General features: G+C 38.5%; 1 protein-coding gene across 2 annotated transcripts in view; it reads right to left on the minus strand.

Annotated features, from left to right (window-relative positions):
* Nucleotides 1–19,410, minus strand: part of LOC135713948 (uncharacterized) — a 191,478-nt gene that overhangs the window by 23,850 nt on the left and 148,218 nt on the right. For both annotated transcript variants that reach the window (XM_065237168.1, XM_065237167.1), the window contains one exon: nt 13,878–14,033. In XM_065237168.1, coding sequence (XP_065093240.1) covers nt 13,878–14,033 — 156 coding nt within the window. The remainder of the gene's footprint in view (nt 1–13,877; nt 14,034–19,410) is intronic.

Below are 19,410 nucleotides of genomic sequence, written 5' to 3' on the forward strand. Positions count from 1 at the left end.
TTACTTTCTATAACTTTGCTGAGGAATATATCTACCTATAATCTTCAATAACAATGTGTCTGGATTTTAAATTATATGGGAACCACCCTATTTAACATTTTCATAGATGAAAGGATCACCTGAAGAACGTCTAATTTTTTTTTGCGATCACAATTGCAGATCTACTGCCATCAGCTTCCGGGAGAATTTATCATTTGAACATGCTGTGGAAATATCGACGTGCCACGGTGAATTTTGTTTTGTTTTCGCGAATTTGAACGTTTTCTCGATTTTTGGTGCTGTCCACGTCGGATTTTCACGATTTGTGTAAAATAAATTTTCTTCTCTGGACCCATTTTTAAATCAGCACGAATCGTGATGAAACTTTCAGCACATCAAGAGGAGCTCTTTCAAAACAAACTGCTGGCAAAACATTCCAGGAGAGTTATTTGAAAACTTGACCACTGTATTCTGAGCATTAGCATTGAATTCAATCACAACGGATTTTAATTGCATCAGCACGAACACAATTCAGATTTTTTTTCTGTGTATGTATCAGCAACATAAGAACAAAAAGTTTGCAACAACTTATTCATTCAAATTAAATTATTGTGCATGGGATATAAAACTAATAAAATGTGATGACCGGTCCAAAATAACACAACCGAAAAACTCCAATCACTCGAGAGAAAAAAAGTATGCGAACAACTAATTTAATAAAATTATTACACGTGAGACCCGGGACCTAGCCCGGGACTAATAATAACATGCGAACAGTCAGCTCAGCTGATCGCAAAGCCTTGAAAACTCGACCACTGAATTCTGTTTTTTAGTCAAAACTGTAAAACAATATTGAAATCTTCCGGTTACGATGATAAAAATATGATAAAAATCTTTGCATTATTTTTACTGGAGGCTTTAAAACAAAAAAAAAATCCTTCAACTTCTAATGCACGCCTTAACAAACCATATTCATTTAAACTCTCCCGCTTTCTCAAACGAGTAAAAAGATTTAACGATTTTCCTCAAGAAGCAGCAATTTTCTATTCTCTTCACGTAGCATAGCTTGCGTATATTTTTAGGTTAAACGCCCCCATCCGGTAGTAGAGCGTGTACGTACGTTCACAGTTCCAAACTTCCGCCAGTTTTTCTTCTTGTATTTTTTTTTCCTTTTAGGCAAGGCACCGGACTGTACTGTAAGTGAGACTTCAACATTTTTTATCCAGCCTTACCATGCTTGGCGTGCACAGTTTTGTACATCAATTGCTCATACTTTATCAATTATCTACTCTGCTCTTTCAGCTATCAATGGAACAAGATCAGGAAAAAGACACGCGAAGAATAGTTAACATAAGTAATCATGTCATTGTAATTTCTCAATTGATTATTACAGAAACTTAAATGTAAATTTACTTTTTTTTTCAATTCACAATTCAAGAGCAAACACAAATTTCTATATCATCTAGGAAACATTGGCTTCTATAATCTGAGTGAAAACCTATTCACAATCTAGCATTTGGTGTGCTAAATTGTGCATGTCAAGCTAAGTATGGCATCATGCAGCGCAAGTTTGGTCAGAAAGTTGTTCACTGTGTTACAAGGAAAAGCTTTCAAGGTTGAATGCGTGGCTTCCGGTTCATACTATGGCGCTAATTTGGGTGTATTTTCTCACCAGTTGCTGGTCGGATGGTGGTTTTCCGGTCGTAGAAGCTTTAAACATGGGATAAAATAATTGCTTTCCTTAGTAACTCCAGATTACAAAGGTTTTCTAACCAAAACGACTTGACAGTTGACTTGTTTTCGTGCTTTTTTTTCTGATTTATTCTATAATGCTAACCATGATATTGCATAAAGCAAAAGTTCAAACATGTCATGCTACTCATTAGCCATGAATATTCATGAAGTGGGTTTGATACCTGCACCTGTATTTCTTTTTACCATAGATGTGTTTTCAACGCTGCATGTTATTCAGCACATTTATCGGTATGAGCTTGATGAAAAAAGTGGAATCATCCAGCAATATTTTTTCCATTTTATATCATTATTGCTAATGCCATCAGATTGAGGTGCTATTATTCTACTCATGAATTTCAAAACATTCTCAAGTCTGAGCTTGTGATGGTATTCTGTGATTGGGATTTCAAAAACATATTTGTAGTTTAATAAATCGCATCTTAAAAATTATTTATTACAAATATATTAGCTGGAGATTCTAACAAAATCTGTCTAGACTGTCAGGGTAGACTGGCCCACAAAAATAAAAGTTCCTATTTTCCACGGGCCAAGCTCTAGATTTGTGCCTTTGGGTGAGAAAACCATTATCTGAAAGTTTCAGCACATTTGGTTCTAAGATGAGCTGGTGCTTTTACTTTGAATTTTGTATGAGGAATTTGGATAAAAACATGAAAAAATGACACCCCTACACTCTATCGGTCATAAAAAAGTTTCCTTATCCTCGATTTGATTCAGATTTTCAAAACTTGTAGTTCAAACAATGAGCAACAACCTTTCTGAAGATTGCATCATGAATCCAGTTAGTTTTATTGAGATATTTGCTTTTGAATGTATATGAGTATTTTGTATATGAAAATTTCAACCAAATCTCCTATATGAACAATAAACCAAAAGCGCCAGCTCGTGTAGCGTCAAAAAGAGCTGAAACATTCAGAGAGTGGTTATGTCACCTATTGACACGAGTTAGGATGTTGGCCTGTGGAAAATGTGAACTTTTATTTTTTTAGTTGTAATCTAGTTGATACGCTATATAAGCTGCCTGTATTTTGTTGCAATATACGAACAAAATGCAAATATAAATTCAAGAATGAATATCTCCGTAATACTAACTTGAATCATAATGCTGTCTTGAGCAAAGTTGTTTCTTATAGTTTAAGCTACGTGTGCTGAAATTCCGAGTTTAATCTAGTTTGCTGAACCAGTTCTATGCACGAAAGAGTGAAGAAATGTTATTTCTCCATACATTTCAACCAATATCCCCATATAAATTTTAAATCAAAAGCGCCAGCTCGTGTTACATCCGAATGAGCTGAAATTTTTAGAGAGCGGTTTTCTCACCTAATGGCACAAATCTGAGGGTTGGGCCGTTGAAAAAAAAATGATAAAAAATTTCCCCCTTCTAAATGTGGGCCAGTCTTCTGTCAGGGGCAATTTTATGAGATAAAGCAGCTTTTCATCGTCCTTACAAAAAAAAAATCCATCCGAAATTTCAATACATAGGAACTTTTAAACTATGCATAAAAAATACAATATCGAAGATTTGAAAACCAGATTTCGACAAACATTCGAGATATTGGATCCTTAGCATATAAAAATTTTCAGGATCATGAAAAATAGGTTATCTCAGGCAATAAAATTTCCAGGATCTCATGCTATGATCCTTGGTTTGAACTTTAAAAAACCATTAACAAACTTTTTATTTTGAAGTTGTGGTTCCATTCTGATTCGTATTTCGGACACCTTCATATTTGGGACACTTTATAATTATAATTTGAAATACTTATATACCTATAAAATTTAAATATTAAAAATATATCCAGCTTGTTCCCCTCGGTTTTACCTCCATTTTTTATAGGTATCACCCCTGAATGATAGGTATTTTAAGATTAATTTTAATGAGTCCGAAATATGAATCAGAACGTGAATACGTGGACAATCTTCATTAGACAGTGAAAACGGAGGCGCGTTCGTGTTCGTAGTAAGTGGGATGTTGCAGAGATCAACAGTTAAAGGAGCTCGTCAAAAAGTTTCTGGGAGAGAAGGCGAAGTTAAAAGCTCTATACCAGGGGACGGTGGTCGAGTGCAAAAATCTGGATGAGTTCACAACATTGGACGCGCTAAACGGTGCGCTAATAGAACAATGCGATTTGGGAGATGCACCGATGACGATCCGAATAAGGAAGATAGATAGATAGCGTCGATATGATTTTCGACGGCCGCAGCAAACAAACTGTTGCAAACAGACCGAGTCAAAGTTTGGTGGTCAGTGTGCTCCCTAAAGTGTGCTCGGGTTAACTAGCAACTGGTGAGAAGCTTTAAATAAATGGGTTTCTGTCACCAGGCGAGGAACTGCAAAGAACTTGTCATATCTAATATGTGCAGGATATGCGGAGAGAAGGGTCACATTGCGAGAGACTGCTCGAAACAACCGAGGCAACGGGAGGCTTCATATAGCTATGTACAAAAAGGCGATGGTGCACAGTTCGAAAAAGTAGTGTAAATTTCTGTTCAGTATGATGCACATAAATGGAGCGTCACATATCATTTAAGTTTACATTATATATCATGTAAAGTTCTGAGACATTCCATGCAATGTAGCAAATATTGTATACAAAAGCCTATTAAACAACATTGTTTACAAGTTGCTCGATTGCGTGAAATGAAATACAAGTTTACGTGAATGAATGTTTACATCACTATTAAAATTCAGAATTTCTATCTGTGTGGGCCAGACATAATGGAGGCTACCCAAATAAACCTCAATCATTGCGACACTGCACATCAACTGTTCTGGCAGTCGACAAGGGAAGCAAAATCTGATGTTGCAATTATTGCGGAACCGTATCAAGTTCCTCCCGATAACAGTAACTGGGTGGCCGATAGAGCAGGAATAGCTGCAATACAAGTTATGTGTAGATACCCCATTCAAGAAGTGGTTGTGAGCTCATACGAAGGTCTCGTGATCGGAATCTTCATATGTAGTTGCTATGTACCCGCTATGTTGGGCTACAAAATGGTGAGTTGACAACCTGGAAGGAGCGGAATACCTAGCCCTGGTCCTCACAAGTTCCTACTTCACGCCTCCTCGAGTCATATGATAACAAAAGACTACCAGCTGAAACATGGACACAGCTGGTTGGCGTAGCCTGGGCAATGTTGCCAGTCCGGCAATAGCAAAGTGAAGAGGTGCGACGCGAATACTGGCGCGGTAACCATAGTACGGTGATAGAGGAAATGCTTCACCAAACCTGAGCGTCTGCTCACCATGGAGGTGCGGCTCAAAACGGCGTCTGTTCTCCATGTCAGGAGCGGCTGATCACCGTCCTAGTGCCAGCGTGGGACTCTAAACAGAGCTGTGCACGATGGTCCCCCGGCGAGACAGGGGGTTGGGGCAGGCCCAACAAGCCGCCCTGGAAAAAAACAAAGTTGCAAATACCGAAGAAAGAAATACGGATCGGAACAATCGGCACAGACCTACGCGACGAAATAAGGACTACGATTGGAAACTCGGAACATGGAACTGCAAATCGCTCGGCTTCCCGGGTTGCGATAGGTTAATCTATGACGAACTTCAACCACGCAACTTCGAAGTCGTAGCACTGCAGGAACTTTGCTGGACGGGACAAAAGGTATGGAAAAGCGGGCATCGAGCGGCTACTTTCTACCAGAGCTGTGGCACCACCAACGAGCTGGGAACCGGCTTTGTAGTGCTGGGTAAGATGCGCCAACGCGTGATTGGTTGGCAGCCGATCAACGTGAGGATGTGCAAGTTGAGGATTAAGGGCCGTTTCTTCAACTACAGCATCATCAACGTGCACTGCCCACACGAAGGGAGACCCGACGACGAGAAAGAAGCGTTCTATGCGCAGCTGGAGCAGGTGTACGACGGCTGTTCGCAACGGGACGTCAAAATCGTCATCGGCGACATGAACGCTCAGGTAGGACGGGAGGCAATGTATAGACCGGCAATCGGCCCAAACAGCCTGCATGCCGTATCGAACGACAACGGCCAACGATGCGTGAACTTTGCAGCCTCCCGGGGTATGGTAGTTCGAAGTACCTTTTTCCCCCGCAAGGATATCCACAAAGCCACCTGGAGATCACCTGACCAACACACAGAAAACCAAATCGATCACGTTCTAATCGACGGGAAATTCTTCTCCGACATTATCAACGTCCGCACGTACCGCAGTGCGAACATAGATTCGGACCACTACCTAGTTGCAGTATGCATGCGCTCAAAACTCTCGACGGTGCATAACACACGTCGAAGTCGAACGCCACGACCCAACATTGAGCAACTACGGGACACCGGAGTTGCCCAGGACTACGCGCAGCAGCTGGAAGTTGCACTACCCACGGAAGAGCAGCTTGGCGCAGCTTCTCTTGAAGATGGCTGGAGGGACATCCGTTCAGCCATAGGTAGTACTGCTGTAGCGGCACTAGGTACTGCAATCCCGGACCGAAGAAATGACTGGTTTGACGGCGAATGCAAACTGTTAGTAGAGGAGAAGAATGCAGCACGGGCGAGAATGCTGCAACACCGCACGAGATTGAATGTGGAGCGATACAGACAAGCGCGGAACAGACAAAACTCGGTTTTCCGAAGGAAGAAGCGTCAGCAGGAAGATCGAGATCGCGAGGCGATGGAAAATCTGTACCGCGTAAACGACACACGGAAGTTCTACGAGAAGCTAAATAGTTCGCGCAAAGGCTACGTGCCGCAAGCCGATATGTGCAAGGACTTGGACGGTAACCTTCTCACGAACGAGTGTGAGGTGATTGAGAGGTGGAAGCAGTACTATGACGAGCACCTCAACGGTGAAGCAGCAGAAAACGAAGGTGGCACGGCAACAGACCTTGGAGCACGCGCAGAAGACGACAGGCTACCGGCCCCTTATCTTCAAGAAGTTGAGGAGGAGATCGGTCGGCTGAAGAACAACAAAGCAACTGGTGTAGATCACCTACCAAGTGAGCTATTAAAATACGGTGGTGAAGCACTGGCTAGAGCGCTGCACTGGGTAATTGCCAAGATTTGGGAGGAGGAGATATTACCGGAGGAGTGGATTGAAGGTGTCGTATGCCCAATCTACAAAAAGGGCGACAAGTTGGATTGCTGCAACTACCGCGCGATCACACTGCTGAGCGCCGCCTACAAGGTACTCTCCCAAATTCTATGCCGCCGTCTGTCACCATTTGCAAGAGAGTTCGTGGGGCAATACCAGGCGGGATTCATGGGTGCCCGCGCTACCACGGACCAAATTTTCGCGATTCGGCAGGTTCTGCAGAAATGCCGCGAATACAACGTGCCCACACATCATTTTTTCATCGATTTCAAATCCGCATACGACACAATCGATCGAGATCAGCTATGGCAGATTATGCACGAGTACGGATTTCCGGATAAACTGACGCGATTGGTCAAGGCGACGATGGATCGAGTGACGTGCGTTGTTCGAGTATCGGGGACACTCTCGAGTCCCTTTGAATCTCGAAGGGGGTTACGGCAGGGTGATGGACTTTCGTGTCTGCTGTTCAACATCGCGTTAGAAGGTGTGATCAGAAGAGCTGGGATAGACACGAGTGGCACGATATTCAGGAAGTCCATCCAGCTCCTTGGTTTCGCCGATGACATTGACATTATGGCACGGAACTTTGAGATGATGGCGAAAACGTACATCAGACTGAAGGCTGAAGCTAGACGGATTGGACTTGCCATCAACGCATCAAAGACAAAATATATGAAAGCAAGAGGTTCTAGGGAAGACAATGTTAGCCTCCCACCCCGAGTTCAGATTGACGGTGACGAAATCGAGGTGGTCGATGAGTTCGTGTATTTGGGCTCACTGGTGACCGCCGAAAATGATACCAGCAGAGAAATTCAAAGACGCATTATGGCAGGGAATCGTGCCTACTTTGGACTCCGGAGGACGCTCCGGTCGAATAAAATTCGCCGCCGCACGAAGTTGACTGTCTACAAGACGCTGATTAGACCGGTGGTCCTCTACGGCCACGAGACCTGGACTATGCTCGTGGAGGACCAACGCGCCCTTGGTGTTTTCGAACGGAAGGTGTTGCGTACCATCTACGGTGGAGTGCAGATGGATGACGGAACGTGGAGGAGGCGAATGAACCACGAATTGCACCAGCTGCTGGGAGAACCATCCATCGTCCACATTGCAAAAATTGGGCGACTACGGTGGGCTGGGCACGTCGTAAGAATGCCGCACGACGACCCAGTGAAAATGGTTCTAGAAAGCGACCCAACAGGAACAAGAAGAAGAGGCGCGCAGCGGGCAAGGTGGATCGACCAAGTAGAAGGTGACCTGCGGACCCTTCGCAGACTACGAGGCTGGCGAACTGTGGCCATGGATCGAGTAGAGTGGAGACGACTTCTTCGGACAGCAGAGGACAACAAGGCCTTAGCCTGATTGGTAAGGTAAGTATGTACCCGCTAGATGGACGATTAAGGTGTATTAAGATCTAAGCGATATTTCACGCGCGGAGAGAGATTTTGCGAAGGTACGAGAGGGAGAAAAGTACTAGTTGTCTTTCTCATTCCAACGCAAATTTTGCTCCGCTCCGCTAATGTACGCTTAGATCTTTAAGCTGTACCACCAGATATTGGATGGAATAACCGATGAGCTGATCGGACGAAGATCGGTAGTCATCATGCTTGGGCAGTAGAGTGGGGAAGCAGATGTACCAACGCGAGAGGATACAGCCTACTGGAAGCTCTGGCAAAGCTAGAAGTTAGCCAGTCCAACGAAGTGTCAGCACTTTTTGCAGATACGGCCGTGAATCCATTATCGACGTCACTTTCTGCAGTCCATCGCTGGTAGCTAACATGAACTGGAGAGTGTGTGAGGGGTATACCCATAGTGACCATCAGGCGATCCAGTATAGCATCGGTCAACGGAATCCTGTGGCAGTACGGAGGACGAGAACTTGCGAGCGAAAGTGGAAAACGATGACTTTCGACATGGATCTCTTCGTTGACACAAATTTTCAAATTAAAAAACTATTATTATCTCGATCAGATTTACCTAAACAGTATCTCACTTTCCGACAGGTGCTTTAAACATTTTTGAATCGCACTGTACATATTTGTAGTTCTGTGGCGAATAATTAGGCTGAATTGATAAATTAGAGAACAAAGTTATCAAAATGTCAAACTCGCCCATTTCGTATGCATGCGCTACTATTATATCGAACGTGCTGTTCAAATTCGCACGAGTTTTTGTTGTTGGGGGATTTAATATACATACCATACCATAATAAATATAATTTTGTTTAGTTACAAGACCACTTTTTCAAAACGTTTGAAACAAAAAAGATAGAAAAAACAATCTTTTTTATAGGGGTGCCCTATTTAAAAGCAGAAAAATTGCCATATAAAGTGCTAGATATATGGTATCTTGAACAAAATTGCTTGAAATAATTGTTTCTACAACTTTACTGCAGAATGTAACCACCTATAACTTAAATCAAAAATGTTTAAATCTTTATTCACCCTAATAAACATTTTCATAATATGAAGGCTCATTTAATCATAAAAAGCTTCTGCGAAGACAGCAACCCCCTAAAATCAACAGAAACGCAAAATCTTGCAAAATTGCCGTTTCGGGCCAGTGCTAAACTTGATTTTCTAAAATTAATTTAAGGCCTCTTAAAAATATACAAAATATAAGCTACATAACCAAAAATGTACCAAAATAATTTAGTGTTTGGTGTGTCTCTATGGAGCATGGGTCAACTTTAGCGAGGTCTAATTGCCCATCGGAGAACCTGGATCAGAGAAAGGTTGTTTGCAAAAGTTGTCAGGTCATATTTTATTAGCATCGACATTTTCACCTAGGTTTGGTATAGTGATTTTATTTGACACACACAAATTTGAAACAGGAGCACATTTACGGAATGACCACCGACTGGATACCCGAGCAAAGCTGAAGATCAAATTGAAATCAAAATTTGCTGTTATGATGTAACTTATTTTGAATACTCCAGTTGATCTCATTTTGGTTGACTTAACGGTTAACACAGCAAAAATGAGAGCAAAATTTTACACTGTTGAAGCAAACGGAAAACTAATCCTGCTTTCAATGAAATCAATTTGATTACTGATTTTGCATTCATAATGTTTAACTGAATACGGGCCTAGAGTAAATGGTTACCATTCATGTTTCTCAAGCTGAAAGACTTAGGCTCCAATCTCACCGCGGGCAAGTCACGAATGACCTAAAATATGTTAAACAAATCAGATAAACGATAATCATTAGTTCAACGACAGATGAATTTCAATTAAATTTTAAACAAAACGTAAACAGCAGAACTTCAAGTTAAGTTGCTTTCATTTAAAAAGTCTTGACTGCATAATGAAAGCACAATATGATATCAGACTTATATCGCAACATTTGAAATCAAAATGAGTTTTCATTATGATAGGAACTGCACACTTTAAGGTTCAATTTACTTTGATGCTTTTTGGAAAATTTCAAAAGCAGTTTTTTCCGACGCATTATTTCAGATTGCAAAAAGCTCGCACTATTCGATTCCTTTTGATATTTTACACAAAATGACGCGAGCTTTTTGCAATCTAAAATAATGAGTCGGAAAAAACTGCTTTTGAAATTTTCCAAAAAGCATCAAAGTAAATTGAACCTTAATATCGATTTGCTTTCATTTTGTTAACCGACTTTGCTCGGGTAATCTCGGTCACGTTCCTAATGCGTCCCTACATTTCTTTTCAATTCGTTTATTTTAAAAGGCTCTATCGCGGGAGATAATTCTGTTTGGAAGCATTACAAATATCACTTAAATCTGCCCCAAGCGTCTCTAGGGATGGTACTGATTACTGATGTTTCATTCGAGATTAGAAGGTTTACATTGTTCAGCATAAGATGAGGGGAGGACTTCTGAAATGGGGTTTCATTGTCTTATCAGATAATTGTCGCTAGTAATTGTTGCGGTTCTTATATTGCTCAAGATTCCGGAGACGATGTACAATCAGTTTCCTTCTGGGTCAGTTTAGGCTTAGATAATCAAAACACGAGAAACGCGGTCAACGGGTGAACTATTTTTTTCTCCCTGCGCATTCATAACTTTGCACGCTAAGATCAATTTACTTAGATTGCACAAAAAAAAATATCTTGATTGGGTGCATACCGAACGAACCCAAATGGTGTTCATATATGATTTATTTTTATGCAAAATTGGCATAAATTTTCCCGTGTTTTGGTTCGTCCAGTTTACGCCCAATTTGAGTAATCTATGTAGCGTGCAGAGTAATTTGTGATTAACATTTATATCTGCATTTGCGTGAACAAACACGTTGAGTACCGATTTCTGTCTGAAACAACAGTGATTCATACCAGAAACCAACCAACCGTGAGCGACCCTCGGTTGGCGAGAAGAGGGCCTTCAAAGATTTGTTTACAAAAAGCTTGTATGCCCTTTTCACATGTGACTCTTGATATTGTAAACTTTTCTTATCTGCAGACTGCTATCGACAGCTGTTCCGTCGGAACGTTGCGAGCCACATTTCACGTTTAGATGGCATTAGTTCGATGGATGTTGACTTTCGGCTGCTAAACTTTTAGCTCACCCGTTGGCCGACAGATAGCACGCTATTAATGTTACTTTTCGAGTAAAAGCAGGGATGTCCGACTGAGAAATCTATGTTTTAATTATCTAAGGTTTAGGCCAGTTCCATGTAAAATATTCATTTTGAAGCATTGCAAAGTTTGTATCTGGCAAAAATAAGACACTTTTAAAGTGCCACTGGTCTTTAAAGCGTACATAGACGTATGCCTGGTCTGCACTTATTTGGGGCCTAGAGCAAAGACAACTACGAAATATCATAAAATATCACTTAAGAAAATATAACCATTTGCTTGAAATTAATGTACAACATTTTAAGCAGATGCAAAGTTAAAACACAAATAAAGCTAAATCAATTATAAACTGATGCTTAAATAAAAATATTCTAGCAAAAACACGAGTGTAGAAATTAAATATGGTTAAATAGCAATACTTTGAAAGCAAACCCCAAAATTGATCGAAAAGCTTCTTCTTCTTCTTCTTCTTCTTCTTCGTATTTCAAGCTTATTGATTATCGCATATTAGCTTCTTGCGTGCTCTTAACTTAGTGTTCTAGATGCACTTCCACAGTTGTTAATTGAGAGCTTTCGATGCCTGTACCATTTTTGCATTAGTATAACTGCGTAGCAAATACAATCATACTGTATGACCAGAGAAGTCGAGAAATTTTCCAAACCCAAAAAATTCCTAAACCGGACCGGGAATTAAACCCAGCCACTTCGAGCATAGTCTTGCATTGTAGCTACGCCTTTACCGATTGAGCTAAGGGAGGCCCCAAAAGCAGCTAGTAGTCTTAAAAATGTCCTGATTTCGTTTCCTGTCTGATGGAAATGTACAGACCTTTGGCGATACGTTTCCTTTTGCAAAGGTTTGATTTATAACCCTAAAATATGTATGTATGTAAAGATTAATGAAGGTTTAGAAGTCGCGCAAATGGCTTGAAATTAGTATGGGAATTATTATTGCAGCATTTTAAATTTCACTTATATCGCCAGAAATTCCGGAATGTTAGAAATATGAAAAAAAAAATGCAAAATATGGTAAAGGGACTGTTCATAAACCCGCCTAAAGTGGGGGTTGTCAATTGTCTACAGTCCATACAATTTTAAATAAAAATATATAGATGATTGTCTATGTGGAGGTGAGAAGGGGTTGAGACCCCCTTCTTTAAAAAATGGTCTACATAGTTTATGAATAGCCCCAAATTGATAGTTGACTAAGTACCAGACAACAAAACAAGTTCCATCCCAACAACAACAAGCTTGCTGTTTATTGTCATGGCAACCATACATTATTAGTTTTCAACGATCGGACAACTAGAACCCAAGTAAGAGCAATGCAAGTGAAATTCAATAATTTCCCATAGTAATTCACCAAAATCTTCTTATAAAGTTCAAACCATTTGGGCGACCTCTAAACCTTCATCAATCTTTACTAATCATTAATGCAGGCTCATATTTTGAAGCTACGAATCAAACTGGAGGGTGGCCTAGAAATCTAACACTCACACACACAGCACACTAATGATCATTGAAGCATTTTAATTGCATTTGCTAACTGGTTTACCAAATAAAATGTAAAAGTGAACATGAGTGTACCAGTATTACACTTTGGAACCATGGGTCACTAAATTCTTCCCAAAATCCACAATCTCATAAAATATCAGCTCTTTTCGTTGAGAGATAAAAAAGTAATTCACCATTTCGTCATTTTGATAGAAGCCAAATTTGATGGTTGACTCGAGAAATGTTAAGGTCAAGTTTGATTTAATTTTTTTTTTAAATTGAAAAACTTTGCTTTGAAGGGCTATAAAGTTTGTCGTTTTTTACGAGTTCTTTTTATCCTATAAAGTAACTGATTTCATGAATATATAGTATAATTTCATCATAATTTTTAAATGTATTAATCAAAAGTATAACAGAAACATTTTCGTAAATTTACAATTTGGCACATTGATGTATTTTCTGGCCTTAACATACAGCAATACAACTTAAATTGTACGTGAATTTCAGATTTATTTCATTGAATTACTGATCGTTAAGCGTGTATTTTTATATGGAAAACCCAGCTCCAGCTTGTAGTCGAATATTACAAAATATTTTTATCTGTTTAATGAGTGAAATCAAAAACCCTGCATATAATTTGAAGCCTGGAAAAATCTGAAAAGCTAAGATAATTTCAACATTAATTTTTGTTGCTTCCCTATAAACAAATTCTACCACACGCAACACACCATGTCTTGCTTAATATGTTTATAATCCTTTGCGAGTGGGAGCAAGTTACAACAAAGAAAAATATAAATGAAATATGCAAGAGTCAAGTGCCTGCATGTCGGAGAAGAGTGAATATATGATGACAGCAAAGCGTAAAAGTATCACATTTACAAAACTCCCCACCACCCCAGCTCGTCATGACAGCTTACAGTGTACTTCTCAATTACGCAGAATTCCCCCACTGGCAGTCCCAGTGCCGTACTTTGATCGAAAGATTTGTCTCGACAAGGAGCGAAGTTCAAAACATTTCACAGAATGCAGTAGCAGGTATCGCATTCACACAATACTTACCCGAATTTTCCGCACAATTTTCCGGCTGTCGTTCTTGATGTCGAGCGTTACTGTAACGTTTTCCCCGTGTACGTACGCCGCTTTGTTGAGCGAAGCTTTCAGATTGACACGCCCGTCGGCCCACAGGAATGGTTTGTCCACGGATAGCTGCGGTCCCTGAGGGGTTGGTTCGAGTTTGATGGGATGGAAAAAGAGTGGAAAAACGAACTGGTTAAATGTATGGTTTTGCATTATTTCTGTATGAGTGTGTGTGTGTGTGTGTGAGCCGCTTCACCATTGTTATCGTTGTCGTTGGGTATGAATACGGTTAGTGATTTCAAATTAGCCGCATTTGACGACACAATGGATCTGCATGTTACAAGTCGATAGTGAGCATGCATAAGAGCGTATACGCGATGATCGATTCGCTTCGTAGATTTTCTCTTTTGTTAATAACTTGCTAGATTTAACGTTTCTCGGTGCGTATGCTGTTGCTTTTGATAGTCAACAAAACCTGTTACAACTCTACAACTCTGCATTTAACAAATTCTAGAAAATTGTTTCGCTTAGCTGTAGCAATGCAAAGAGAAAATCGATGAAGGGAATCGATCATCGCGTATACGCTCTTATGCATGCTCACTGTGGAATTGTTCTACTGCACGTTCAAGGGCGTAGCCAGGATTCGAAGTAGGGGGGGGGGGGTGGTGCTGGTGGACCAAAAAATGTTTTTTTTATGGAGAATTAGGTTAGACGCCGATTAGCTGAACACCATTATGCCGAGCGCTATTTCAAACATGTTTATATTCAGACGGAATTTTATGAATTTGTATTAAAATTCAACAAGTTTATAAATAATGTATTTAGGGTGCCAGAACCTTTCAAAAATCTAGGGATTGTCTTCAAGTTTCGAGTTTCTTCTAGTCGTATTAATATTAAGTTAGTTGTAAGTCTTACAATCCTCTGATTTTCCACTCTAGGATCTTTTTAATTTTCCTTGAAACCCCTATCATTATATTTTTTAATTTACCCAAGAATTTTCTTAGCAAAAAATTTCAAGTTATCTCATTCAAATTATTGATAAAGAGGACGGGAATCATGTTCAATAACATTAGGAAGAAAACCAGAATTAATAATTAACCAGTGTGGAAAAGCGATAAATTGGTTTTACAAATTGTTTAAGGAATCTGGAGCTTGCAGAAATTAAGATCCAAAGAATAGATTTTTTAAAGTCACGAACTCATGTTTTGCTCGATATCTGAATTTAATTTTCACCAGACAGTGACAGATTTTCAAAATTCGGAGTCCTATATAATTTTATTTTATTCCTGCTTCGGTAGCAATTCGAGCATATTTTATTAAAACCAAGACTTATTAAAAGATCATAACCTTGCAATAATAGTCCTTTTAATGTTGTCCATATAGTTAACTCTAAACGATTAGCATTTAGAAAATTTTACAATATGTTGTTTCTTCGACAATTTAACAAAGCAAAATGATAAAACATCTTTAATTTAGTTGAAGATGCTAATTTCAAATTACAGACAAAAGTGGTAATTTTTATACGAGAGATGAGGAGATTAAAGTATAAAACTTACCACTTTAGTCTGTTATTTGAAATTAGCATCTTCAACTATGTAAATCGTTGACTTCACGCATAAGTAATACAAAACATATAGATAAAGTATCTTAAATATCCCTAACTTATTAAAATTTTCAATAAACGTATAGTTGTAAAGATGTTGCGCGTTTTTGCATGAAAATGATTTTATTATTCTACAATTTGGTGAACGTTCAATATTAAATTTTTTTTTTATATTATCGAAGAAATTCCCAATTCCTTATCTATTTATCTTTAAAAACCTACAAAATTATGTTTGAAAACTTAGTCTTGGTAGAGATCTTAAAATAATAGATCTCTACCAAGACTAAGTTCGATAACAGTTTTTCAATAATCATCATTAACTTGAACATTTGTACACACATTTTATTTTAGATTTTACTTAAAGTATGGGTTAGGATTTGATAAAAAAAAATGGCACTTATGATTATTTTTAGACCATCCTGGAATAAAGTTCACAAAAGTCGTAAAAATTGAAAATTTTAATTTGTTTCCCACCTAATTGGAATTCCCTTCAAATTTTCACCATCTACTGAATTTTTTGAAATTCACTCTACAGTATTGTTGGTATTCTCATGAAACCTCGCACTTCAGTTTGTTCCTTTTGTAACTTCTTCAGATTTACCTATAAGCATTTTTCAGAAACCTTTTGGAATTCACCTTCGGCCTGCTATCGAAGTTTGCTAATAATTTTCTTCAAACTTACCTCAGAACACTCCTGAAAATTTCCTCAGAACGTTGTTAAAATTCTTCTTAGAATGTTTCAAGGGTTCTCCTTAAAATTGCCTAATATTTATTAAGAACCCCTTTGAAATTATCTCTCGAGCTCAGATTCTTGGGAAAGTTTTAGAGTCATTGAAGTTGCATGGAAGAGAAAAAACTCAAAGTTTCAAATAGATTTAAATAACAAAATATTTTAAATTTTAAAATTCTGAATAATAATTCTCAGTCTATTAACCAAGAATCATGGAGATTTTCGTAGTCTGTTACTAACAAGAAAAAAAAATGTTGCTTTTTTTCAAGTTTGATGAAATAATTAATCTATCTTCAATCTGATTTGGAAACTCAAACAAATGTGGAAAAGAAACATTAATAAAAAGTTGACAAAAGCTAGTTAAACTAAAAATTTAAACTTTTTTCTAGATACATGAAATCTTTAAATCATCAGAATTCTATGATGTTTTTTATTGTGCCTCCCCCCCCCCCGTTTCCCAGGCTACGCCTATGTGCATGATCATTGAACAATGCGCAGGGAAGTTACTCTTTTTTAGTAGATAATTGAGTTATTGATTGCTTAACCAACTGAAGAAATGTAACTGCTTTAAAATGAGTTCATGTTTGCAGCAACTGGTCAGTTAACGGTAATCGGTTGATACAGAGATTGGGGCTTCGGATTGCCACGAGTGTAGAGCAGCGACATGGTTGGTGATACACATAATGCTGGAGGTGGCGGTTCGATACCCGATCCAGTTACAATTGTTTAAAAAAATTTCGGGCAATCTTTTCTAAAACACAAAGTTTCATCAACATATTGATTAATTTAAGTGCCGGTATTAGGATATCAAGTATTTTAAAATATTATACTCAAAGGTTTCTATTGATTCAAACGCCACATGGAGTGAAGGGAATGGTGTTCTTGTCTATTATTAACGTAGACTGCACGCTTATGAGACAAGGATTAGATTAAAAATACATTCCATCTGCTTCCATTGTCTGAAATAAAAACTTAATAGCTGTACGATATTATTCCTGTTTGTATCGCAGCTATGCTAACATTTCGATGACAAAATCGATTTCTCTTTGACAGTCGCACTTCAATAACCCTTGTCACCGACCGTCGTATTGCTGGCATTTGCTGTTCAATTATGAAAACTTTGTCTTTCTGTCTGAGGACCCATCAGAGAAAGAGTCACAGTAGAGCAGACACCACCACCCCCTTCCAATGGATTGGACGTCAATCTGCTTTTTGGTTTTCTCTTTCCTGATTCGATTTGAGCGAGAAGCTTTTTACTTTGTTTTTCACCTTTTAATAGGCGCTTTACTTTGTCTGGGTGTTATACTTGGATCTGGACCTGCTGTCTGCTTGTCAGTCGTCGTCCTTGTAGCCCATGCACGAACGGCACTTTATTAAAGTGTCATCAAATTTAATTAGCTGCTCTGACAAACCTCACCACATTTTTAAATGATTTTTCGTGGATTATATGGATCATATTTTTTTCAACTTCTGACTGAAGATCTGAAGTTGGTAAAGTTCCACAAGTAACGGGAAAATTTTGACAAAGGCGTCTTGAGGCAATTGTTAAGACTAACGGACGTTAGCACGATAGCACGATGATGCATCATGTGGTATTGAATTTAGGTTGTCCATCAAGATGTCAATTATATCAAATTATTACTTTGATTGCTGCGGTTAGCCGCAAGCTTTATGTTTACGCATTCTATGGATGTTGCACCTATCATATCAATGTTAACATATCTTTGAATCATTTGAGGAGTCGTACTCTTCCGTGTAAATAATAGCATAATTGACCTGTTTTTTTTTTTCCTTTGACACACTTTACCATACTATACTTTCTTGTAGTTCCCTGAGTTTAGCGTATGATTTAACTTGTCTCACAGTATACAAATGCAAAAAATTAATTTAACAGATTAAAGAACAATTTGTTGAAGGCAGGCGCAAATTTCCAGTTGGGTGGTAATAGCTATGAAGTATTAAAGCTGCTGAACTAAAAATTGATGTACTAAACACAATATAAAATTATTCCAATGTATTCCTCCTCCATCTCTTATCCCTACAAAGGTTTGAGCTGGACGTTTTACCTTTAAGACAATTAAATATGACATTTTAACCAAAAAAAAAAAAAAACAATAAAATGAATAGATCGAATTTGTTTGAGAAAAAAATTGATTTTATTATGGTTACGGTAACTAACAACCCCCCTTTTCTATTGTAAATGCCTCAATAACAATTGATTATGTTGTACATTACAATAATTTCTATTTTATTTTTATTGTTTTTGACAATAACATTTATTGTTGCTACAATAGGTTTTGTTGCATTGTAACAATAGGTTCAATTGTTTTTATATGGTAAATTGTTATTCGGGAAGTGTCTGTTTTTATCATTTACCATCACACGCAAGGATTAGCGCTACAACCAAGTGTAGATGAATTGTGTTCGTTTTGAATATCTTCGCTGTCACGTACGAACGAAACGAACAAATCTAGATAGAGCTGGAATTAGGGCGAAACAGCTTTTGTAAACAATGACTTCTCTCGATGATTTCTAGAAAGCCAAGACTCGCTCACTCAAATCAACGTCGCCTTCGGGTAGGGAAAGACTTCCCCTTCCCGTTGGATATGTTGGTTTGCGTGGGCGTGCCTTGAGTTTCGAGAAATTATCTAGAGAAGTAATTGTTAACAAAAGCTGTTACGCCCTAATTCCAGCTCTATCAAGAAATGATTACAAAATACATCAACGAATACGCGTTTGTTGATATTCACCAGTGCTTGATCATGCAACCCAAAATTGTGAAAAAGAGAGGCGATCCTCAAAGGCAAAATTAGCTAATTCATTTTGGGTAAAATGATTATTTTGAATATGGTCGACTCCAGAGCCTAAAATTTCGAAATTATCATCAATTTAGCATGAGAAATTAATTTTGCATCGATCTGTGGGTAAAAACCAACAGAACACGTTTTACAGCGCTATATTAGTTGTAAAATAAAAATAATAATTTCGCAATTGATCCTCAAAATCATCCCCACCAAGATGAAGACGATTATTAATATTGACAACAACACAGGCGCTAATGAAGATACAGCTACGAATGATCAAATATTGACTTCGATACTCAGAGGTTGCCTTGATCAAGAGAATCTTTTTATGTCAAAATTCAAGTTCATGCAGGTAGTTGTTCGATCTGTTAAGGTTGT

Source organism: Ochlerotatus camptorhynchus, unplaced genomic scaffold (assembly GCF_037179485.1).
Source record: "Ochlerotatus camptorhynchus isolate MF236.1 unplaced genomic scaffold, CSIRO-AGI_Acam_v1.1 ptg000597l, whole genome shotgun sequence".
NCBI lineage: Eukaryota > Metazoa > Arthropoda > Insecta > Diptera > Culicidae > Ochlerotatus > Ochlerotatus camptorhynchus.